Source organism: Monodelphis domestica, chromosome 8 (assembly GCF_027887165.1).
Source record: "Monodelphis domestica isolate mMonDom1 chromosome 8, mMonDom1.pri, whole genome shotgun sequence".
Classification (NCBI taxonomy): Eukaryota; Metazoa; Chordata; class Mammalia; order Didelphimorphia; family Didelphidae; genus Monodelphis; species Monodelphis domestica.
Genome location: NC_077234.1, coordinates 196,704,097 through 196,729,172, shown reverse-complemented (window position 1 = coordinate 196,729,172; position 25,076 = coordinate 196,704,097). Strand labels below are relative to the sequence as shown.

Sequence of the window (25,076 nt, the reverse complement as noted above, 5' to 3'; positions counted from 1 at the left end):
AATGTCCATTACACCAACTTCTTTTCAGTAGCTTCAAAATTCCTATGCTTCAAGGTCAGGTTCAAGACCCACCTTTTCCACAATCTCCATTCCTAGGTTTTCCCTTGAGCCTCTAAAGAGAGCTATTAATACAATTATTTTGGAAATTACTTTACAATGACTTATATTGCTCTTTTTAATTGTAAATATGATTCAAATACATAAAAAATATCTGTAGCATAGTGAATAAACACTGAAGTTGAAGTCAATAAGACCTAGTGCCTCAGACTCTAGGAAAATGCTAAATCACTTAACCTTACTCTTAGTCCTATCTGAAAAATGGGCATAATAGCACCTACCTTTTGTTGTGGGGTATTGTGGCGATCAAATTTACACACACACATACACACCCCCCCACAACCCCCCCCCCACAAACACACATATATACATATGGCTTTGCAAACCTTAAAGCACTATATAAATATTAGCTACTATTATTGCTCATGCTGTAAACATGAAGTGGGTGCTGATTATAAGGAAAAGTTGTCATAGGAGTGAAGGGCTTGCTCTGGATTGGAGGGCAGATAATTTGAATTGTAGGAAACTAGAGCTGTAAGAACACTCTAAGAGAATAAAAACTGTGAAGGAAAGGATGACATTTTCTTCAGATTTTTTCATATTAATAGTTTATTTTGTTTTAAGTAGTCAATATTAATTTATTTTGGAAAAATACTACAAAAATCATTCAAGACAAAACAAATAAATAAGAACTTTAATAGCAGATAGTATCAGTTGGTATCTCCCTGAGAACATATATTCCAAATTCTTAATGGATTAACATGTAAGAAATATCTTAAGAAAATATCCATTGAAACCCCAAGTAAAATCTGTCAATTAAAGAGTAAAAACATTGCAGAATATTATATATACAGAAGGAATTTTATATATACAGAAGGAATGATTCATTTTATCTGAAGAATAATGAACACTAATCTGTCAGGAAAACATGAGTTCTAATCCTAACTTAACTAACTAAATGAACTTGGACATGTCATTTAGCTTGTTTTCTTATTGTAACATGGGTATAGGAACATTTACCTCACAAGGCTGATGTAAGGATGAAATGAGATAACATGGGAAAAGTGCTTCACAAACCTTAAAGTGCTCTCTAACTTGCTGGCCATCTTATCCATCAACAAAAGGTCAAATCTGGATCTCTCTGTTTGGACCCTTAATATTTATTATATAATTTTGCTTTTTGCAGCCTAAAAATATGCCTAAATTTGACAATCCCCTTAGAAAAGCTGTCATTTTGTTTGTGTGAACAAAGAAGATAACGACATAGGGTGCATTCAGCAGTTTTTTTCACAGTCTCTTTCCCTTTATCTTTCTATTAACACTTCTCAGTCCTCCGTTTTTTACTGTATGGAACTTCTCTCTTGTTCAAGGATCTTAGACTTGTAAATCCAGAACAGAAAGCACCTTAGAGATACATTTTGTCTAATTTCCTCATTTTACAGATGAGAAAGGTGAGGCTCAGAGAGAATTAGTCACATTGCTTCCCACCTGGTCCTATTTTCACATCTGTAAAATGATGGTGTTGGACGAGTGACACCTGAGGTCCTCTCCAGCTCTAAGTCTATGATTTTGTGTGCCCTTCTCCCAATAAAAGTATAAGAAACTTAAAAGAGAGTCTTTATAGTTCCTATGTATCCAGAAGGTGCTTCATAAATATTTATGGAATTAATTATTACAGGTTTGACTTCAGTTCAATCACAAGTGATTGAATCAATAGCATCCTTATGTAGAAGGAAATGGGGAAAAAAAACCAACTTCTAACCTAGAAAAACATCTTTTCATCTTTACCATGTCTCCTTTCTGAAAAGGAATCCTGCACTTAGTCAAATTGTTTTGGGGAAAGGAACTCTAGGTGGGTTTGTTAAGATATTTGTTTAAGAAGTACCTATTGTTTAAAAAAGCATCATTAAAATTACATATTTATATTAAAATCATTCTACATAATATATTTAAACTAGGCCTGGGATTTTTAGAGTTGTCAGAAACCAGTGGGGTTCATTGGCTTGCCCTACATTACAGACAGACTCTAGCTTGTCAAACCAGGAATTTGAACCTACATATGAGTAAGTGTGTACAAGTCCCTGTTAGGAAAACTTTCTCGCACCCATCTGTCGGCATACTTGGTCTTGAGCTCACTCTTGGGCTCCTAAATAGTACGCAAACAAATGTAACTGAAGTATGCAACACAGACATTAGGGTTATGGGAGGTTGTATTGTTTCTCCTTGACAAATACTGAAAATCTCTTCTGGTCCCACATGAGGGGCTCATGCACAGCAAGTAGGTTTTCAAAACAATCTTAAGGCTCCTTTATATCATTCAGTAACATATGAGATGTGACATCTTACCTGATGACACCGCCCTATTATTAATAAGGTTTCCTTAACTTAATGTGGCAATGTTCTATTCCCTGTGCAATGTAGCAACACAAGCATACACAATTTCTGTAAGATTCATCTTGGCTGACTGCAGCGCTCTTAGTCAAGTCCTAAGGAAATCTTCTGACAGGAATGGTACAGCTAACACTTAACACACATGGAACAGGATCAAAGAATCTATGTAACCTTCCACATTTCAACAGGAAGAACTGATAATATCACTTTGTATAAACATCATTTTAAGAAAATCTCCAAAATCAATCAAGGATAGGAAATAAATCATTCTACTCCAAAGATGACAAACTGATTTAATGGGAGTTGTCTTTTCTTCAGAATTTCCATGGAGAGGATAAGCTATGTGAATAAGAAATCATTGCCACCCACCCAATCATGGATGTTTATCTTAAAGTGCACTTTTACTTTCATTTAGTGGGTAAGTCCTTGTAGCTACTTCCATTCTCCCAAGAATCTTGCTTTGGCAATCCATTCCAAGAGTGCTTGTACATATTCTACAAGCCCATCCCAAGTTCAATAGCTGGTATCTTCTTTTCTTTAAAAATGGTAGTAGGACAAGTAGCAGATGGATCTCCTAGGGATGCATTCTCCTGGTGAACATTGACCCTGAACGGGGGCCATCAACATTCTGACGTCTGGTTTGGGGGCTGCTATGTCTGCAGAAACGCAGGAGCTTCATCCAGAACCCAAGAGTAAGACTTCAGACATGCCTGAAGAGCCCCCTTTCCCTGACCCCAACACCAAGCAATGCAGCAACACAAGAATGCAGAATTTCAGGGAAGACTCAGCTTGGCAAGTCTCAAGGGAATCCTGCAGCAGGAATTGTTCTTGAAAGGCATATTCTGCTCCTATGATATACCTCCAGGGTGCTTTCAAATAGCATTGCCTTTGCCCCTGGCTCTTTCAGCATGAATTTTACTTCTCTTCCGATGGAAGTCATCTTATTGGCTTTTGAGCTTGGCACTTTGATCACTACTGTAACAAGGTTTGTTTAACACCATGATGAGGATAGCCACTAAAGCTAATGCCGATCCCAGGCTGGGGGGGCCACAGGGACTGAATTCTTGGACAACTCCAGAGAGGAGAGGGGCGATGATGCGGCCCACGGCCGTCACGGACTGGCCCAGGCCTATGAGAGTCCCGCTAGCCTGAGCCCCGCCCACAGTCAGCTGAAGGTCCGTGATGCAGATCCTGCCAATAGCAGTGGAGAAGGACAGGAAAGTGGAGCAGAAGATGACCACCCAGATGCTGAGCGTGGTGGAGTAAAGCAGCAAGAGGACACAGGTGAGGAGACTAGAGTGCAACAGAATGGTGTAGGTGTTGTGCTTATAGAGTCTCATTATTGGTCCCAGCACAAAGCCCGCAAACACGCCCAGGGCACTACTGTAGCTGATAATGTATCCGGTCAGCCTGGGTTTCATCCCGAAGCGCTCCTCTATTGCCAGAACAAAGTTACTATGGTACAGCATGACAGCCAGAGCCATCAGGAAGCGCACAGAAAAGATGTCCCACATTTCAGAGAATATCACATTCTTGATATCTCTCAGCACAGACACAATCTGAACCCAGAGCTGCCAAGTCACTGCTTGAGGTGTGATGGCGCCATTGGCTGCTGGAGGCTCTTGTGACTTGTTTTTTGTCTTTTTCAGAAGGTGTGAAGGAAATTTGTGACTGTTCTGTTGGCTATTCTTTATCCTGCTCAGGTTTGTGTCATTCCATGGAAATATCCAGACAAGACCTGCCAATGTAGGGGGAGAGAGGAGCACACTTAATAGGATGTCCTTAGATGCCAAATGGCTACTTCTCTAATGCTATGCCAATTGCATCTGTCAAAATAATTTCTACAAACCCTTCCTTCTATTCTGTCTGACGCTATATCGAGAAACCCCCACGGGCAGCGGATCTGTCTGTTTCAATCCTTCTAGAATAGGAAAATTCTGCTGCTAGCATAATCTCCTCAAATAAAAGTTTCACCATTCACTGCTCAGGTAGAGAACTTTCAATGACTTCCTATTTTCTATTATGTCTGATCTAAATTGTGCTTTTGGTTCCAGGTTTTTCATGATCTGACCTCATTTCTCTTCAGTTCCCCATCCTCTACTCCCAACAAGCTACTTTACTTCTTCACTTCAATTCCTATTTACTCCATGCTGACTCTGGTGAGTTATGCATTATTCCATTTCTATCAGTTGAACTTTCCTATCCTCACCCTTTAAACCATTAGTGTTCATATATATACCTCCTTCAAATCCTAATACATAATAAACCTGCTCTGGGAATCTTTCTTGACTACTCTGATTTGACAACTTAAAATATAGTTCTTACCTACATTATTTTGCCTTTGCAGGCATTTGGAATTGCTTTGTATTATTTTAATTTCACATATGTGTGTTGTTTTTCCAAATATAGCAGATGTTCCTCAAGGGCAGGACTATCATCTACTTTTATATCTCTCCACTGTGCTATGCACTCAGTAAGTGTGTGTTGACAATAAAGTATATGAACTGGTCACCACTGGGGAAAGGAATGTGGGGCCAGTATGGTAAATGTCAACAGATGGTGGCCTCTACTTAGACATTTATTTCCTAATTCCAACAGAAAACAGTATATGAGAAAGTGTTAAGAAGCCCTCTTGAGTTCTTCCATTTATGTTTTTAAGAAGTTCTCCAAGACTTTCACAGAATGAAGATTTCAATACGAATGTGAAGGAATTTTGCATAATCACTTCTAGATACTTGCCAGGCACTTAGGCCATGGCAAAAGACATAGGTATAGAAATGAGTGAAAGAAAAAAAATCTAAAAGGGATGTTCAATCAAGAAAGCTGAGTACAGTAAAGGATATTGTCAGTAAAGCTATAAGAAGTGGATGATGTGCTACTTGCTTGGGTCAGAGAGTTATAGTATTTTACATAAAACAGTAATAGAAATATATTATAATTAAAATAGCAAGCAGGCAAAAGACAGGGAAGAATTTAGTATGGAACAAAATAAAACTCATGGTACACAGCTTAATGAAAAAATTAAAACTAGGATCCCAAATCATTCTTTTTTAATCAAAACACTGTGATGCTATTCCTTCCTTTGAACTGTAAGTCATGGATATGTGATATTTTATGTGTAAATTAATATGCTGAGATTCCATAAACAAAATATATGCTTGAAATAATTTTTTGGCCATTGTGATGGTTTTATCCTGTGCATCTACACCCTCTTTCTTGGGCTTCCCATGTGACATGCATTTGCAGTGGAGTTGACAGGGCTTATGGATTAATTTTCTGGCCATGAACCACACAGCAAAGCTAGCTGGTCCACACAGGGATCAAACTCATAACTTGGCCGTATGATAAATTCTCACAATGTACAGTCAATAGTCAATAGATCAACATCAATTGCAAATAATTGACTTATCTTGTGATCAGATCCCAACTTACCAGCATTCAGCATGAAGATAGAGAAACAGATGAAGGATGTTATATAAAATCCACCTTCTAACTCAGTAAGATATCCACCAACCATAGGACCCAAGATAAAACCCACATTTGATGCTGTATTGAATTTCCCTATTACCAGCGGGCGCTCTCTCTCTAAAACCAGATCCGAAAGAAGAGCTCTTGAGATTGAAAGCGTGTGCTTGAATATACCTACAGGTTAAGATAGAGAATGGTTTAGTAACATTTCCCAAAATGAAAGCATTTTATTTCCTGTCCTGTATTTAATCTCAATTACCACAAAATATTCTACTTTTAAATAGCAAACATATATATGGTTAAGAATTTCTGGTTAGGTTTCATTACTATGAACACAATATCTGCATTTAATTAGAAAAAATGAAATATTCATGAAAAAGGATAGAAAACCTCCTACCATATGAGTGAAGTATGCTAATTTAACAATACATAATAAAATACAGGTGTGCTTTTAACACTAATGTTTACCAGAACAATTTCTGGCAAGGCTTTAATGCATTTGGAATTTACAAATTTAAAATCAACAATGAACTCTTGCTAAAATGTTCCTTACGTAGAAAATGCCATGCTGTGTAAGATTTGAAGCTTCCTTTAGAAAAAGAATGTGTTTTTTTGTAAGGCCTTCAATAATTCTAGCTGCCCTGCATTGGCCCTATACAGGACAATCCTCTTTCTCTCCCATGATGCTGAAATCACTTCCTTGAAGGAAAATCAGTGGATCCAGTGCTGCTAATTTCTCATCATGGTGGAAACAGAACCCAATCAATTTGGAAATGAATAATCTGTGTTAGAAACTTGGTTCTGTTTATTGTTTACTAATTGTGTTATATTTTGGTCAAATTGCTTCATCTCTCTATCATTTCCCTTTTTCATCTCTTAGTTTTCCTCATCTGTAATATAAGGGAGATGTTTTAAATCTCATGATTCATTGCTAGCATCTGCTCCCACAAGAAATACGGAAAGACCTTTTAAGAAAACAATTTCTTATCTTTGCTCAGATTCTCTTCTGAGTTCTGACTACGGGTACTATCTTGGGCTCATAATTCTAGATCTGGAAGAACTTCAGGGCTCATCTAATCTAAACATATTTTACCTTTGAGGAAACTCAGGACCAGGTAGTTCATAGACTTGCCCCAATGCCTGAGAGATATTAAATATCAAAGGTGGGAGTGAACCCAGATTCTCTGAATGTAGAGCCAGGGTTCTTTCTTTTATGCTACGTTGCCTTCATAAAAGGGAATAACCTCCTGCTTGACTTCTTGTCATTCTCCCCGTTCCACCAAAAATGAAAAACTTCAAACTTTCAACTCCTGTCTGAATTCCCTACTTTGTGCCAGGCCTGTCCTTATCTCTGGCAATGGTGGCATCTGAAAACTTATCTGGTGCTTCTGGTCTTCAATGGACTCCTATGCTGCAATATACCAAATAGCAATGGAGATAGGGTGGGCTGGCAACTTAAACTGCACTGACAATTTCTACCTATCAAAGGCGGCATAAAACAACTTCTGTGGCTTAATTGAGATAGATTATTTTGAAAACTTTTAAAAGGACAAACAAAACACATTATTCTAGCACCATTGCATGTTTCAACTCTACATGCTGGTCTGGCCTACTCAACTGTTATTGCCATGGAGAGCCATAATCTAAAGCATAACATAAAAGTAACTGCATACTCTTCAGGTTATTCTCAGCACGTGGTAGGAGTTCAATGAAATTTGTGACTGACTGAGCCATGATATAATAACCTACTAACATACACAGACACAAAAGTTTTAGACTACATAAAAATTTAAATTTGGTGCTCAGCATCATGTCTTTAGATGCTTAATGAAGATCAAAAAATGGTGATGTTCACGTCTTATTACAGTAGGAATGAAGTCAGAGGGTGAGGGATGACCATGTTACATCCTTGCTCAAAAAACTTCAATTCCTCTCTAATACATATAGGCTAAAAACACAGACTCTTCTGTTCTGTATAAAGGCCCAAATTGAACTTATTCTCTGTTCCTCCAGCTCTAACCCCAGCCCTCCTTTCTTCTCAACTTCCCTATTACTGTCTATTCTCAGTTACCCAGATTTCAAATCTAGCTGTCATACTCAACTCCTCTTCAGTTTTCCAAGTCCTGTTGATTTTACCTTACCTATATATGCCATTCTCTCCTCTAACACTGCCATTATCCTGGTGTTGGCCCTCATCACCTGATGCCTGGACAATTGTAATAATAGTCTGTTGGTTGGTCATCTCTCTGCCTCAAGCCTCTTCCCACCCTTCATCCTCCTCTTTGCTCCCAGTGTGATTTTCCTAAAAAACAGGCTATCACCTCCCTACTCAATCATCTCCAGTGGCTCCCCATCATTTCCAGGATCAAATATAAAAATCCTCTTCTTGGCTTTTCATGGATTACCTTAGTTTTAGCCCCCAACTCTGCTCAGCTCAAGTGCCTCCTACTTAGAGATCTTTCCTGATTCCTATCGTTATTAGTATCCTCCTCCATTCCCACAAATAGCCATTTTGTATTAATTTTGCATGTAATTTATATTTACTTATCTACGTATATGTTATTTTTTCTCCATACTTTCCTTACCCCTATTCATGCAAAGAATTTCAGTTTCTTGAAGACAGGGATTGTTTTTTTTTTTTTTGCCTCCCTAGAAACTAGACCAGTGTCTAGAAGATCAACAGGACTTAAATATGACTTGTTTAATAAAAGTAAATAGAATTAAAGAGATGAATTAATTCCTCCTATATATGGAAGAGTTGTTTTTATATATATATGGCAAAGTGGTAGGAGAGAAAGGATAAGTGGAATATATTTAAAATTCAAGAATAGAAGTAAAACTCTAGAAAAGAATTCCCTATCCCATTATCAAGGAGTACCCTTGCCATGTGCCCTATTCCATTAGATGCCAACCAGTACAGGAGGAGTTTGGATATTAAAGGGCATCTATTATCTACCAAGATAATATCATGGTATTATCTCTATCACAATACTTTGATTTCACATTTATAAACAAAATCATGAACAAAAAAGGAATATTCTCTAGGGTGATATGAGGTAGCAAGTTAGTCCTAGGTTTCTGTTTCACAAGGACTATACTCATAGTAATAACAGAAATTCCCTACAGAATAATGGGGAAATGTTATGGATAAAATTATGAACTTAATTAGTTTGCATAAATTATGGCTACATGATAAAAATGAAAATAAATTAACTCAATTTATTTTTCCTCTTATCATTGGTTGTCTTTAAAGTCATGTATTGTTACAATATCTACCTGATCCTCACATTCTGATACACACATTTTTTTCTTAAGCAACTAAGCTTTCAACATAAAGACAAAATATATTAGGGGAAGGTGATAATATAGATTATTAGAATAATATATTTTATTGACCTCTGTTACAGAATGTGTGCTAAAGTTGTTCACTGACCTAGATGCTCAAGTTAATGAGTGAAACTATGAAAACTGATGATTCCAAAGGAATGTAATTTATGCTCTATTTAATCTGGGTTATAACTAGAAGTGACTGGTTTTCCAAATTCAGGAAGAAAACAAAAAGGAAACCTTGAATTTGAGAGTCCTAATTGATTTAAAGTTTATCTTGGAGAAATGAAAATTAAAAATAAAAGACATCCTCAATGGAAATAACCACCTTCAGGTAAAATCTGTTGTAAGATATGGATGATAAATATGTCTCTGTGTGTGATAGACCCCTTTTCTAGTCTGGTAAAGCCTATGGATCACTTCTTAGAAAAAAAAGTTCTTAATGGGTAAATTGAAATAAATAAGATTATAAAGAACCAAGTATATTAAAATGGAATTTCAAAATACTTAAAACATTCATGGACCTCGAGATAAGAATCCCTGGTCTAAAGGATTAAAAAGAACTAAGTATTAGCATGAAAAATTGATCTTTGATCCTCAATATCTATTTTTAACAACATCAACTAATAGCAGTTGAGTCTGCATAAAGGGCTTCAAAGCTGAGGACCAGACATACCAATGACTCTGTGCTTGAGGTTACATGGCCCAGCTGGGAACCTGGAAACTCCTCCAGGGGAGGCATATCTTCTACAGATGCCTAGGACAAACTGGCACATTCCAGATGTTCAGGTTTGCTCAAATGTTAGGCAATCACAACAGGAGACATATAAGTCTAATGCAATAATCTGAGATTGAATTGGTTTTCTTTAAACATAAGTATGTAGATTGTGAGGCAAAGAGGCAGAAACAAATAAAAAAAGAGCAGGTAAAATCAGGTCTTATGAGGCTATAAACTATATAGCTAGAAGAAAACTCTCGACAGTACCCTCTGGAGGAGGAAGAGTGGGAAGAGACAATATTGAGTATATAAGGAACTCACCAACGGGAATTCTAGCGATGGCAACTAAGAATAAGCTAGTGGACATGCCCAGGAGTAGATAACCTAGAGCACTGAACAGAATACACACAAGTAGCGAATACTGTCTTCCTACTACATCACTCCAGCAGCCCTGAAAAAGGTAAGAGGCTTTTAAAAACTTAAATTAAATTAAAATGTATATATACACACATGTACAAACACATACATACATATATACACACATATCTAAATATGTGTGTATATATGCTTATATGTTTTTACAAGTATTTATCTTCTCCCATTCTGAGACCCACTTGAACAATTAAAATAAAAAGCAAACAAATTCTCCACCAGAATTCTCATAACAAATATGCATAGTCCAGTCTAACTACCCAATTCCCACATTGACCATATCCAAAAATTTCTCTTTTTTGCATTTTAAGTCCATTACCTCTCTTGTAGGAGATGAATGGTGTGATTAATCTTCACTCTGCTAGATTTATGATTTATCCTTGCATTAATCAGTTTCAAAGCTGTTTTCCTCTATAATGCCATTCTGTAAATTGTTCTTCTACTTCTGATCACTCTGAATCACTTAATAGACATATGCTCAGTTTCCTCTAAAACTATCTACTTTGTCAAACCTTACAATTCACACAATAATATCACAAAGCATTCATATAAAATTATTTGTTTAGTCATCCCCCAATGGGTGTCCATCTCCTTGGTTTCTTAGTTTGGACCCACTGCAAAATGAGCTGCTATAAATATTTTTCTAGAGATAGGTCCTTTTTCTCTTTATTTTATCTGTTTGGGATATAAGCTTAATGGCAAATTGGGACAAAGGGTATAGCCAGGTTAGTAACTTTAGGAATATAATTCCAGATTCTTTTGATCATGGCTAAACCAACCCAAAATTCCACCAGTAGTGCACAAATGTGAGGCATTCCAACATTAGCCAATTTAAATAAATGATAATGAAGACAAATTTTGCTCCAGGAACTTGTATTGCTATTGTTCTTTCTGTGTAAAGAAAAGTACACACCGTTTGTGGACATAATTCTTTGTGTATACAGAAGTATGTGGCTTTGGGGTTTGAGTGATCTAGGGAAAAGGTTAGAGAAACTTCAATTTAATATTCTATGGCTCTCAAATCATCTGTGGGAAAAACTGAATGTTCTCTGTACCGCAGCTTCTTTTTATATTTGTTTTTGTTTTTTTAATTACATGTAGAAACAATTTTTGACTATTGTTTTCTGACATTTTAGGATTCAGATTTTCTCCCTCTGCCCCTTCCCTACCTCCTCAAGGTGGTAAATAGTCTGATATAGGCTACATCTGTATTTTCACACAATATATACTTCCACATTGCTCACATCATGATAGCAGACATATATCACACAAACAGAGTAAAAATCTCATGAAGTATATCATAGCTTCTATAATTGTTCACAGAGTTAGTAGAAAATATAAAATGTCTGCCTTTAATTTAAAAAGGGTGGGGGGAGAGGAACCCATTCCTAGAAAAAATATCCAAAAAGGATCTTCTATATAATAAGAGTAAAGTAAAAAATAAAACTGAATGAGGCCTGCTCTGGTGCATAGACATTAGCTACCTAATATTATTAATTAGTTTTATGAAAACATATCTTCATATGGGGCAGTAGCCTTACAAAATCATATAAATGGTAGACACAATCCTGGGAGAAACAGTATGGCATAAATGGAAAGAACCCTGGATCTGTAGTTAGAGGGTATTAAAAACTCAGGTTGGCTATTTCCTGCCATTTGACATTAGGCAAGTCGCTTCACTCCTGTGGGCCTCAGGTTCCTCAAATGTAACATGAAAGACTTAGATTAGAAGACCTTGGAAGTCACTTTCTGTTTGAAATCCTAGTCTTTGGGAGTGAGTTAGATGGTAGGTGGAGTCTCATAGAAGGGTGTGTAACCTGGCTGAAGAGAGCTGTCTGGTCAGGTAATATTAGGCAGATAGGGCTGGGCAAGAACCAGATAATTTGCTAAAGGATTGAGAAGCTTTTATATAATTTTTTGAAAGTTAATTGGGAATTTGGTAATGTACTGATATTATTGTGCAAGATGTGAGTTAGGGCACATATTTTCAGGGCATGCCTGTATTACAATAAACTTTCTTTTCTGAAAATAGTCACTTCCAAGTACTAATTTTATATGGTGGGGATTACTAATCTATACTTCATAATACTGTCTTCGTATTTTTATTCAAAGGATACAGATAGTTAACATGATAGTTAAGACAAGTTCATGTCCCACCTATGACACATAAAGTGTCTAGCAATGGGGAAATCCTTTACCTCTCAGCAGCCCAGAAAACTAAGATTATTAGTTTAGAGAATTTGTTGGCTATCTAACAGGGAGTTACTTGGTGGGAGAGTTTCCTATATCAATAAAATTAAAAGTTTAGACCTTACTTCCACTCAGTTCCAAAAAAGGTAAAAATAACAATGCATCTCTTACTTTAAAAAATGTGCTTCTCACAATTAAAACATTATTCTTTGGCACTGTGCTCTTTGAGCAAAGTAGAATTCCATATGCTCAAAGAAACATGAGATGCACAGATTTAGACTTCTCCATCACAAACGCTCATATGGGTTATTTGTACCCAAACCGTGAATGAGTCTTCTGAGCTCATATTGGTCAGATCAGCCACAACTGGACACAGTTGTACATTGACTGACAGTGATGTCATTTTGGTATTCCTCGATTTCAAAGAACACGAGACAATGAACTATTCTGTAAATTTCTATTAATCAATATCTTTTAAGTTATTTATTGATTTAAAAATTAAATTGGTAATTTCAATGAACAAGGTATTTTTAAAGAAAGACTATTAGTTAGAGGCAACTCTGTTGTAATAAAGAAAACACTAGACTCTAAATCAAAAAATATCCTGCCCACAACACTTGAAATTTCTCTGGTCTTTTGTTTCTTCTAGATGATCTTAATGTTTCTCAAGTTTCAGTTGTCTATTATTCTAAACACAATTATTTAAAAAGGAAGCTATAGGCCAACAAAACAAAAGGCCAAATTTGGAGGAAAAACTAAAGAGAAGGGGGGACAGAAAAAGATTTGTTGTTGTTGAGTTGTTTTCAGTCATGTCCATGAACCCATTTTGGGTTTTCTTGGCAAAGATCCTGGAGTGGTTTGCCTTTCCCTCTTCAGTTCATTTTATAGATGAGGAAACTGAGGCAAACAGGATTAAGTGACTTGCCCAGGGTCATATAACTAATAGGTGTCAGAAGCCAGATTTGAATTCAGGAAGATAAATCTTTCTGGCCCTAGGTCTGGCACTCTATTCATTCTATTACCTAGCTGCCCACTTATACTAAAGTATAGGTGAAATTTCTGTTTCACATTAAAGTGAGACATATTACAGGAAGTCTTGGAAGGGAGAACATTAATCTCCAATTATAAATTAGACAATTTGGCATATATGCTTATTTTAAAAACCCTAAAGAAGCATTGAATCAAATGGATTTTTATATGAGTATACTTCATTTAAATTATATGACATGTAGAAATTAATATTTATTCACCAGCAAAATTAAATTTGAGGTTACCGAATTTATTTTATAAAGAGATTAATAGGGATTCTTTCAGTACCATGTTTTCTTGGTATCTTTAAAATAAGATTAGATTTTTAAAAAATTATTTATACATATTATTTTAGGAATACATCTATTGCTTATAGCTGTTCATTAAATATATGTCTGTCAGACTGATCATTTTAATTAAACTCAGTGGTCAAATAACTGGTAAGAATGACTTTCTTATTGAAAATGATCAAACATTTGACTAAATTGAGAGGTTCTTTGGGCAACATGTGAACAGAGTTCAAAAGAATAAGTATGACTAAAAAGTGAATCTTACAAAGAAGTTTGTTTTGGTAAAAATTCTTCTAAGTCAGAATGTTGGAATCTTAATAGTAGGTGAGGAAATACTAATTCTAAATATTTAAATAATACTTGATCTCAAAAACACAAAAGGTTTGTAACTTAAATGACAAAGTGATATTAAAAAATTAAAATGAGAAAGTCTTCTCTTTAGACCATATGTCTCACACCTAGGTATTTAGAAATTCACCTAGACTTTTGTTAGGGAGATACTTGTCCTGCTACTGGAAAAATAATATCCATTGCCATTGCCTTAGGATATAGGAGTTTAAGATCCCATTAGGGGAAGGAATAATTATTTCATTAATTATTTCATTATTTCAGCTGGGTTGTCAAAGAAGTGCTCATGACATGCTTCATGCAGCAATATTTTAAAAGCTCTAATATTTCATTCCCACTGATATTTCCTCAAACGATGCAGATTATTTTTTTAGAGGATTGTCATCAGTTTCACTTGATGGCTGGTCCTTTGGTAGTGTGCTTTCTGAATTTAGCCAGGTTGATCCTCAGGTCCCATGCAAAAAATCTGTCACAGGCCATTACCTAAAGCTTTCCCAGCTTGGTATGGCTTGACGGAGCACATGTAAGAATAGCCTTCAACAATTACATCAGCAGGTTTATTTGTTAAAGTTGTAAAATTATAATAGAAACCCAGAGGTCACCTCTACACTATAAAGAGACAGAAAAGAAAGACTTTCCCTATGTGTACTTTAGGCACATCTAATTTTTCCTTTCAAATTAACCTAAATTCCTTTTTAAATTCTAATCCTTTCCCTCTCTCCAATTCCTATGGAAAAGTCAGGATACAAATTACATTTCTCTGTAGGTTGACTATCAAAATCATTTCTTAGATCTTTCATTTTCCTTTTACATGTTCATATTTCCCTTGATAGACAGTTTCTGACCATTTCCCCAGTTTCTGAAAAACTTAATCAGGGATGTTAAAATGTAAGTCTCTAGTGGAAAAGGTGAACATATTTAAAGCAATGTGGAGCATTAATTTCTGATATAATGAAGATAGGTAGGGGTTGTGAGCCCAGGCAATTTGAAAAGTACCCTTCTAATAAAGTGTACAGCAACCATGAACACTAATGGTTCCATGGGACTTGGAGATAATACACACCTGCTTAGGTTGGGGTGTGAGGTCAAAGGAGAGAGATAAATAGATCCAGCTCTGTTCAAACTATTCCTTTAATTGGTTCAACATTGATTATGGTCAATATAGGTCCCAGATACCATATCTTCAGTGAGTTGATTCATAAGCAAAGGTCCTTTACTGAAATTATGTAATAGAATCAATCAATCAATCAACTGATCAACCAGAATTTATTCAGTGCTTGCCCATTGTATGTACTATATTATACCAGGCAACTATACTAGGGATACAAAGGCAAGAATCAAGTGGTCTCTACTCTAAAGAAGCTAAATTATATTAGGAGAAATCAAACAGTTATGTGTACATGCATATATATGTCTTCACCCATCTATGTAGATTGATATGGAGAGATACAAATATTTAGATGACTTTAAATGTCAAAAAGAACAGCACATATTTGACCAGTCATTAGAAAAATAACTACATATAAACATGTATATGTAATATACACAGATAAACATATGCATGCAAATATATGTATGTGGATACATACACAGTACATACTACATGAATATCAGAAGTCTGGTTAATATTTCAGATATAAGTTCATAGTACTCAGTTTTAACTTGAGTCCTAATATTCCTAGAAGATTTAATGATTTCTTATTTAGATTTTTAAGAAGAACAATAACAATTTATTTTGCATAATACTAATTACTTGTGTCTTTTTTGTGAATGTGATTTTTTAAAAGTTTTATAAATAGTCATCAATGTTACTGTATCATTAGACACTTGTCTTCATCACATCAATGGGCACATCAATTATGTTTTAAAGATGCAATAGGACAAAAGAAGGCAAACTTACCACTACTGTGCTAGAAAAGAGCTGTAAAACACCATACAGGGATCCTGAAATAGAATATAATAACAGCATATATCGAGGAGGACTAGATTCATCAGAGCTGACTTAACCAGTGCCATAAATTAAAAGGAAGTGTAGCCACAAAAGTTTGTGATTAATAAATACAATTTAGGACAAGCAGAAGAGAAAAAAGGGGAGTATTCAGATTATGAGATCTGAAAATTATGAGAATGAGAATTATAATGTTTGAACAGTGAGTTGGAGAAATTTTTATTTGCATGTTAAAAAAATTCAATGGAGAGTAAAAATTTATGAATTTGAAAGAGGCTTTTAACATGCTGAGCAATAAGAAGACCCTTCCAAATGTATATTTGTTTTAGAGTTGATGGGCTTTGTATAAAAATCCTTACCTAAATGATCACCTTGAACAAGAATTTTATTATAGACTTTTTCTTTTCATCATGAATCTAAATCATGGCAATATCTGAGGTTTAAAAAATGGTTTTTGTTTTTCATTTTCTGTACTATCACAGTAGCCAATATATATCCTATGCCCATCCCCAACATTTAATATTGTTGATCACTTCCTTTAACTTGATATTCAAAGATATAACCGTCTCTTGATTCTTCCAACCCTCTAGCACAGATCTTCATGGTATCTTTTATTGTAAACCCCAAAATTATCTTTAAGTAAGCCCCCTACGAGTATGCACCATTAGACTGAAATATACTATGATACTAAGTCCCAATAATTCTACTTGAACCTTACATTTATTTGCACCTTTCTTTCATTTTCTTCTTCCAGAATCTGATGACCATTTACATGGAACAGTTTTTCAGCAAGTCTTTCATCATACTTTTGACATAATCACCATCATGACCATCATCACCATTCTGTGTCTTCTCATGTCACTGCTCAAAAATCTTTAGTTGATCGAATTAATTACTGAGTACAGCTCAAACTCTTTTGCTTGGTATTTAAGGTCTTCTTTCCATTACCATTTGCTACCCCATAATTTCTATTTTTAATAGACATTCTTTGGCATATTTTATTTTTATATCACCTGGATTTCTTGCTCTAGCTCCCCCTTTGCCCTGTTCCATAGTGTCATAGTTAAAAAAAATTTTTTTTTTAAGATGGAGAGGTCAATACTTAAAAAAAACATTTGTGATTATTTTCAATGGTCTATACCTATTCCCCCCACCCCCACCCCACCCCGCGGTCTCTGCAAAGGAATGAGGGAAAGTGTTCAGACAACTACTATTCTATTGTTAGCACCTTATACTCCACCCAAAATGGAGTAATCTGGATTGACCAAATATATCATTTAGTTCCCAATACCTAAAATCTACTCCTTCCTTCTTTTTACCTGTGGAATTTCTGTTCCTCCTTTGTTTTTTGAGAGGACCAATCAGAGGGTGTTATCTTAATTCCAGTGTAAATTGGATTTAAGTGAGGTAGAGCTGTACAGAGTTCTTGCCCTTTAAAGCTCAACTCAAAAGTCATCTCTTTTTAATACTTCCTTGACCCTCTGCTATCAAAAATCAACACAGACCTCAGGGGGCTCGGATCACATAAAGCACTGTTTCTGCAACATGCAATAAATGTAGCATGTAATTCTATACATTAAATGTATCTGTTTCTGAAAAAAACATGTAGTATGGTAGACAAATGCCAGGCTTTTGAGTCAGGACCTGGGCTCAAATCCTACTTCTGACATATGCTGCCTGTGTATTGGGTGTTTTCATTTAAACTCCCAGAATGCTAGGCCACTCAGTAAGACCAGATGTTACAGAGAAGGTGCCAACCTGAACTGGGAGGCAGCTGGGTGGCACAGTGAACAGAGTGCTGGGCCTGGAGTCAGTAAGTTGTAAGTAAAAATCTGGCTTCAGAAACTTACTAGATGAGTATCCTGGTCAAGTAACTTCACCTCTGTCAGCTTTAGCTTCCACAACTGCTCAAATGGGGATAATAATAGCACCTAACTCTCAGGGTGGTTGTGAGGATTAAATGAGTTATTTGTGAAGCACTTAGTGCAGCTCCTGACACATAGTGGGCATTTAATAAATGCTTGTTCCTTACTCCACCCCAAGAGAATTCTCTGTACTATTGAAATCTTAGGTATTGTCCTTATTCTTATCCAAATAGCAGCCTGAACCAAAAGGACAAGGATCAGGTCTTATCTAAACTTTGCCATCTTCCCCAGAGTCTAGCACAATGCTTTGGCTACAATTCAATATTTACTGAACTGAATTGTGAAAGTGAAAACAGTAAGGCTCTACAAATTACATATCTTCAACAAACACTCACTGAATAACTTGCACACCAAACTAGACAAAGACATAAACTTACTCCAGGATCACATATATGTAAAAATACCTAAAACATGATTTTTAAGAATTATTTAGCTACCATAAAGCAATCATTTATAATGGACACTTAGTTTTTGGTTCATTATTTAACATCACTTACCTACTACTCCTGCAGTAGTTGGACTTGCTCCAAGGGATTTGATATGAACACTTAATAAAGGAACTACCATGCTTACACCAAAAAAATCCTAAAACAAAACAGAGCAGATTTTCATTAATAAGATGAATTTTGGAATCTAAAAGGCATTGAAATTATGGGTTCTTTATTAGATAAATCCTCTTCCCTTTTTATTCCATCCACATCATCTGGAATTTCTAACAAAATGCCAATTTTTCATTATAACTCTTTTGAGATGCCTCTATTATTTATAAAATTTAAAACCACTTTAAATTTGTAAATCACAGGTTTATCATGACCTATAATTCATTTTGCCTTATTTAAAACAAACAAACAAAAGGTTCCAACACAGAACAGCAGTATGGCCTAGATTTATCTTCCTGAGTTCAAATCTGGCTTCTGACACCTATTAGTTATATGACCCTGGGCAAGTCACTTAATCCTGTTTGCCTCAGTTTCCTCATCTATAAAATGAACTGAAGAGGGAAAGGCAAACCACTCCAGGATCTTTGCCAAGAAAACCCCAAATGGGTTCATGGACATGACTGAAAACAACTCAACAACAACAAATCTTTTTCTGTCCCCCCTTCTCTTTAGTTTTTCCTCCAAATTTGTCCTTTTGTTTTGTTGGCCTATAGCTTCCTTTTTAAAGAGGGAGTTCTACCAAACTCCTTTTATGACACAAACATGGTACTGATCCCAAAGCCAGGCAGGTCAAAAACAGAGAAAGAAAACTATAGACCAATCTCCTTAATGAATATAGACTACATCAAAATTTAATTTTGACTACATCAAATTAAAAAGGTTTTGTACAAACAAAACCAATGTAACTAAAATCAGAAGGGAAGCAACAAATTGGGAAACAATCTTCATAAAAACCTCTGACAAAGGTTTAATTACTCAAATTTACAAAGAGCTAAATCAATTGTACAAAAAATCAAGCCATTCTCCAATTGATAAATGGGCAAGGGACATGAACAGGCAGTTCTCAGCCAAAGGAATTCACATGAAAAAATGTTCTACATCTCTTATAATCAGAGAGATGCAAATCAAAACAACTCTAAGGTATCACCTCACACCTAGCAGATTGGCTAACATAATAGCTATGGAAAGTAATGAATGCTGGAAGGGATGGCAAAGTAGGGACACGAATTCATTGCTGGTGGAGTTGTGAATTGATCCAACCATTCTGGAGGGCAATTTGGAACTATTCCCAAAGGGCGATAAAAGACTGTCTGCCCTTTGATCCAGCCATAGCACTTCTGGGTTTGTTCCCCAAAGAGATAATAAGGAAAAAGATGTGTACAAGAATATTCATAGCTGCGCTCTTTGTGGTGGCAAAAAATTGGAAAATGAGGGGATGCCTTCAATTGGGGAATGGCTGAACAAATTGTGGTATATGTTGGTGATGGAATACTATTGCGCTAAAAGGAATAATAAAGTGGAGGAATTCCATGGAGACTGGAACAACCTCCAGGAAGTGATGCAGAGTGAAAGGAGCAGAACCAGGAAAACATTGTACACAGAAACTGATACACTGTGGTACAATCAAAGGTAATGGACTTCTCCATTGGTGTCAATGCAATGTCCCTGAACAATATGCAGGGATCTAAAAAACACTATCCACAAGCAGAGGATAAACTGTGGGAGTAAAAACAGTGATGAAAGGCAACTGCTTGACTGCAGGAGTGGAGGGGATATGACTGAGGAGAGACTCTAAATGAACACTCTAGAGCAAATACCAACAACATGGAAATGGGTTCTGATCAAGAACACATGTGATACCCAGTGAAATCGCTATGGGAGAGGTGGTCTGAGTGGGGGAGGGAAGAAAAGAAAATGTTTCCAATGAATAACATTTGGAAATGACCAAATAAAATAATGTTTTAAAAAAAAAAGACAAGGATTGGAGCCCTTCTCTAGCACAATTCAGAGGAAAAAGAACTGAACACAGGACACTTCCTTCATGGTCTTCCTCCAGTGATACTCTGTGTGTGTGTGTTTGTGTGTGTGTGTGCTTGTGTAATATGTCCTCCCAAAGGAAGCAGAAAGCAAACCTGATGGGGAAGTGGGAAAGACTCAAGCTAAGATGATTTGGTATGGGTTGCCAGAAGAGGGAAGCAATGGTAAAATAAAAGGAAATGAATAGTATAAAAATCAAATAGAAAGAGATCCATGATGTATCTTGACCCCCCATAGATTAACTATATTTTTATTGCATTGTATTTTTATTCATTTTGGTAAATGTTTTCCAATTCCATTTTAATTGGTTTGGGTCTCATTTAGTAGGAGTTTTGCTGTCCGTTTGGAGTTTGACATCTCTGGATGATCTCCTTAAGAAACCTTTCAGCTCCTGAATTATGATCCTAAGGCTTGTGATTTGGGGGTAATCAATCCAGGGCAAGGTTTCCCTCTGACTTTTGTGTGTATGTGTGTATACATTTATTTTGTTATTTATATTGTTATGTAATTATAACATGATTGATCATATTATATATCAAAAATCATATATTATGTATATATTTATTGGATCATTAAGTATTTACATATACATATCTGTTTATATAGTTTTGCATTGTATCTGTATATATAATACATATCTTTGAATTATATGTGTATGTACACACATGTTTTATATATGTTATGTGTATATCATATATTTGTGTATGAACACACAATACATACATACATACACAGACATAAATATAATATATATACATATAGTATGTGTATATACACACACACACATATACACATATATTCATGTCTGCAGGTGTGCCAATTATGGTTAACAACTCTCAACTTAATTAGGTACCTTCTCCCTACAAAATGTATATTGACATCACTTTAGGGCACCCGGGGACTCCCACATTCATAAGAGCTGGACCAAAGGCAGGTAAGTAGAGAAGATGGAGGGGAGCTGAGTCGGGGTTTGTGAAATGCGGTGAAGTGACAGGATGTCAGAAGGAGCCCCGCAAGATACGCTTTGCTCCTTCCCCTTCCTCCTCCACCCCCCCCCGACCCATCAGCTGTGACTCCGTTTCCTTTCCGTCCCCCTCTTTCTCCCCTACGTCCCTCTTTCCCCGGGACTCACCAGGAAGCCCACCAGGTAGAGATAAAGCAAGAATCTGCTGAGACGGCGACGGGACAGAGCCGAGGTTCCCGCCTCCTCCCGCTCCCGGTCCTCTGCAGGCCAAGGCTCTGCTCTGGGAGCAGTCACCCCCATCCTCCATCCAGAGAGGACCCTAGCTCTGGGTAGAAAGCAAGTAGGGTTGACACACTAGCTGCCAGAGACCCTCTAGCCAAGCAGAGGGTTCAGGTGATCTGCCCCGGCTCTCAGCCCCGCCCCACCCCGCCCCGCCTCTAGCGGAAGACCGGGATAGGGAGACGCCTGCGCATTGGGCGCCCCCGCGGTGTCACAACCCGGCCTGCCTGCGGGACGGAGAGTTTTGCACCTTAGACTCCAGTCAGGGGAAGCTAGGCTCTGGCTGGGGCTGGGGAATCTAGGACAGAGTTTCCGGATTTCTCCCTGCCAAGTGCACTCCTCTACCTGCCCCTGGAGGGAACGGGAAGGTAATAAACATTTATTAAGCATTTACTATGTGCACACACACACATATAAATTTGTGTATTTATATGATATGTGTACCTACCCTATCTACAGTGCTTTAAGAGGTACACACATATGTTCCTACATATAAATATATGCATGCATACATATATGTGCATATGTCTGTATGTAAAACGTTTTACAAATAGTATCTCATTTGATTCTCACAACAACCCTGGGAGATAGGTACTGTTTTTACCCCCATTTTATAATTGAGAAAAGTGAAACAGACAAACTTAATGACTAAGTTATGGGCACGCTGCCCCTCCCCTACCCCCCTTTTTAAAGCTTTAGTCCCTCACCTTATTTTTTCAATTTTGTTTTTACTTTCGGTTTCAAATTCTCTCCCTCGCCCAATAAGAAGGCAAGCATTATAATACTTATTATACATATGAAATCAAGTAAATCACATTTCCACAAGTCATGTTCCAAACAATAACAATCAAGAAAAAGAGAGAGGAAAACAATATGCTTCAATCTGCCTTCAAGTCCATTAGTTTTCTTTCTGGAGATAGAAAGATTTTTCTTTTATGAATACTTTGGAATTATGGTGGAATTATTGTATTAATCAGAGTTCAAAAGTCTTTCACAATATTGTCATTATTGTCTACATTGGATTTTTGTGTCTGCTCACTTATCTTTTGTTTCAATTTATGACTTTCCTGATTTTTTTCTGAAACAATTCCCTTAATGGTTCATTGGTTTCACCACTGATTATCTTACAGTGATTATCTTTACAATGGGGTGCATGAGGTGTTTAGGAGGATGAGCATCTCTGGTGTGAGACCATGCCAAAACCCTTTCAGGACAGCTCATTTATTTTTGGTGTTCATCCCTCACCCAATTCTTACTAGTGGCTCAAGAAGCTGTAGTATATGGTGGCCACAACCTGGTAAAATTCTCTCTGAAGACAGGCTAACCCAGGTTGACAGTAACCAACTGGATGAATTAGGGGAATGGCTATACCAAGTGTGTGGGTGGAGGAGGACAATTTGTTCCAGTGGCCATGAAGGTGGAGCGTGAAGATGGAATAGTGGAGTATTTAGACCCTGAAGAAGATGGGAAGATCATCCACTTCATTCTGAGCCATCATCAGTCTTCCTGCCTTTGGTATAGCAACTGAACTTTGATAATTCTGAAAGAGAGATTGAGGTTAGTAATTTTGTGCAACTCAGCCTCCCTTAAGTCCATTTAACAGAAAAGTCAAGACATCACCTCCATGATGTCTGGGTCTTCTTTGAAAACAGAGGACAAACAACAATTTTTAAAGTATTGCTGTTATTGTGTTAATTATTATCCTAGTTCTGTTCATTTCAGATTGCATCAGTTTATATAAATCTACTCAGACTTCTTTCTGAAACCATCTCCTTCATTAATCATTGTATTGATGAGTTACTAAAGTCTTTCATAGTTTATTTTCTTTACAATATTGTGTAAATTGTTCTCCTGGTTTTGCTCATTTAAAATTGTCATTTCATATAGGTCTTCCCAAGTTTCCCTGAAATCATCCCCTTCATCTTTTCACTCAGCATGATAGTGTTCCATCACTTTCATATATCATAGCTTCTTCACACAAACCTCAATTAATGGGCATTCCCTGAGTTTCCAAATTTTTGCTACCACAAAGAAACATTATAAATATTTTTGTATATAGGGATCCTTTCCCTTTTTTCTTTTATCTCTTTAAAGAATAGCCCTAGTAGTCATTTTGCTGGGCCAAAGAGTCGGTATGGTTTTATAGCTTTTGATTCTCCAGAATTACAGGCCTACCAGAAGGTCATTACTGTACCTCTTTTCCTACATCCTCTCCACAATTTGTTACTTTTCTTTTCTGTTATATTACCTAATCTGATGGCTGTGAGGTGGTAACTCAGAGTTGTTTTAATTTGCATTTCTTTAGTTATCAGTGATTTAGAGCATTTTTTAATGTAGTCACATCATAGCAATGATTTCTTCTGAAAACTGCCTGTTAATATGCTTTGACCATTTATCAATTGAGAAATGTCTCTTAATTCTTTTTGTTGGGCTCATTTCCTTATATATTTGGGAAATGAAATCTTTATCAGTCAAACTTGCCACAAATATCTCCCCTAAAGTTTCCTGTTTTACATCTAGCATTAACTATATTGGGTTTATGCAAAGACTTTTAAATTTTATATAATCAAAATTATCTATTTCGTTTCCCATTAACATTTTCATGTTTTGCTTGGAAGGTAATTCTTCCCCTATTTATACATCTGGCAGGTATTTTATTCAATGATCCCATAATTTGCTTATGATATGTCCCTTTATGTCTAATTTGTGTGCCTATTTTGAGTTTATCTTGATATATAGTGTGATATGTTGGTCTTTGGATAATTTCGATCAGACTATTTTTTACTTTTCTCATGAGTTTTTATTTCAATAGCCAGAATCGTTGGGCTTATCAAATATTTGGTTACTGTGCTTATTTGTTTTTGTATATCTGTATCTAATTTTTCCATTGGTCTATTTCTCTACTTCTTATCCAACACCAAATTATTTTGATGATTACTGCTTTGTAGGAGAGTTTGAAATCTGCAACTGGTAGGACCTTTTATTTCACATTTTTTTTCATTGATTCCCTTTAGATTGTTTACCTTTCATTACTCCAGATAAATTTTGTTATTATTTTTACCAAGTTTTCTAGAGTAATTGTTTTGTAATGTGATTGGCATGGCATTGAATAAGGAAATTAATTTAGGAAGTATTGTAATTTTTACTATATTGACTCAGTCTACTCATGAACAATTAATATTTTTTCAATTATTTAGATGTCTTTATTTGTGTGAAGGGTTTTTTGTAATTGT

General features: G+C 36.2%; 1 protein-coding gene across 1 annotated transcript; it reads right to left on the bottom strand.

The window, feature by feature from the left end:
- Positions 1 to 723: 723 nt before the first annotated feature.
- On the bottom strand, positions 724 to 22,009 carry MFSD9 (major facilitator superfamily domain containing 9). The gene is made up of 6 exons (XM_001371394.3): positions 21,733 to 22,009; positions 18,621 to 18,708; positions 16,151 to 16,194; positions 10,283 to 10,412; positions 5,881 to 6,090; positions 724 to 4,186 (listed from the first exon to the last, which is right to left on the bottom strand). Exons 1-6 carry the CDS (start codon positions 21,862 to 21,864, stop codon positions 3,390 to 3,392), a joined length of 1,401 nt encoding a protein of 466 aa, XP_001371431.1. The 5' UTR covers positions 21,865 to 22,009; the 3' UTR covers positions 724 to 3,389.
- Positions 22,010 to 25,076: the final 3,067 nt, after the last annotated feature.

Bases quoted from the DNA above. Each gene is read 5' to 3' on its own strand.
- MFSD9 (XM_001371394.3), bottom strand. From the start codon at position 21,864: ATGGGGGTGACTGCTCCCAGAGCAGAGCCTTGGCCTGCAGAGGACCGG. The intron at 18,709-21,732 runs GTGAGTCCCGGG...GTTTTGTTTTAG, and splicing joins TCTACCTGGTGGGCTTCCTG to GATTTTTTTGGTGTAAGCAT. The intron at 4,187-5,880 runs GTAAGTTGGGAT...CTACATTGGCAG, and splicing joins TATCTTCATGCTGAATGCTG to GTCTTGTCTGGATATTTCCA.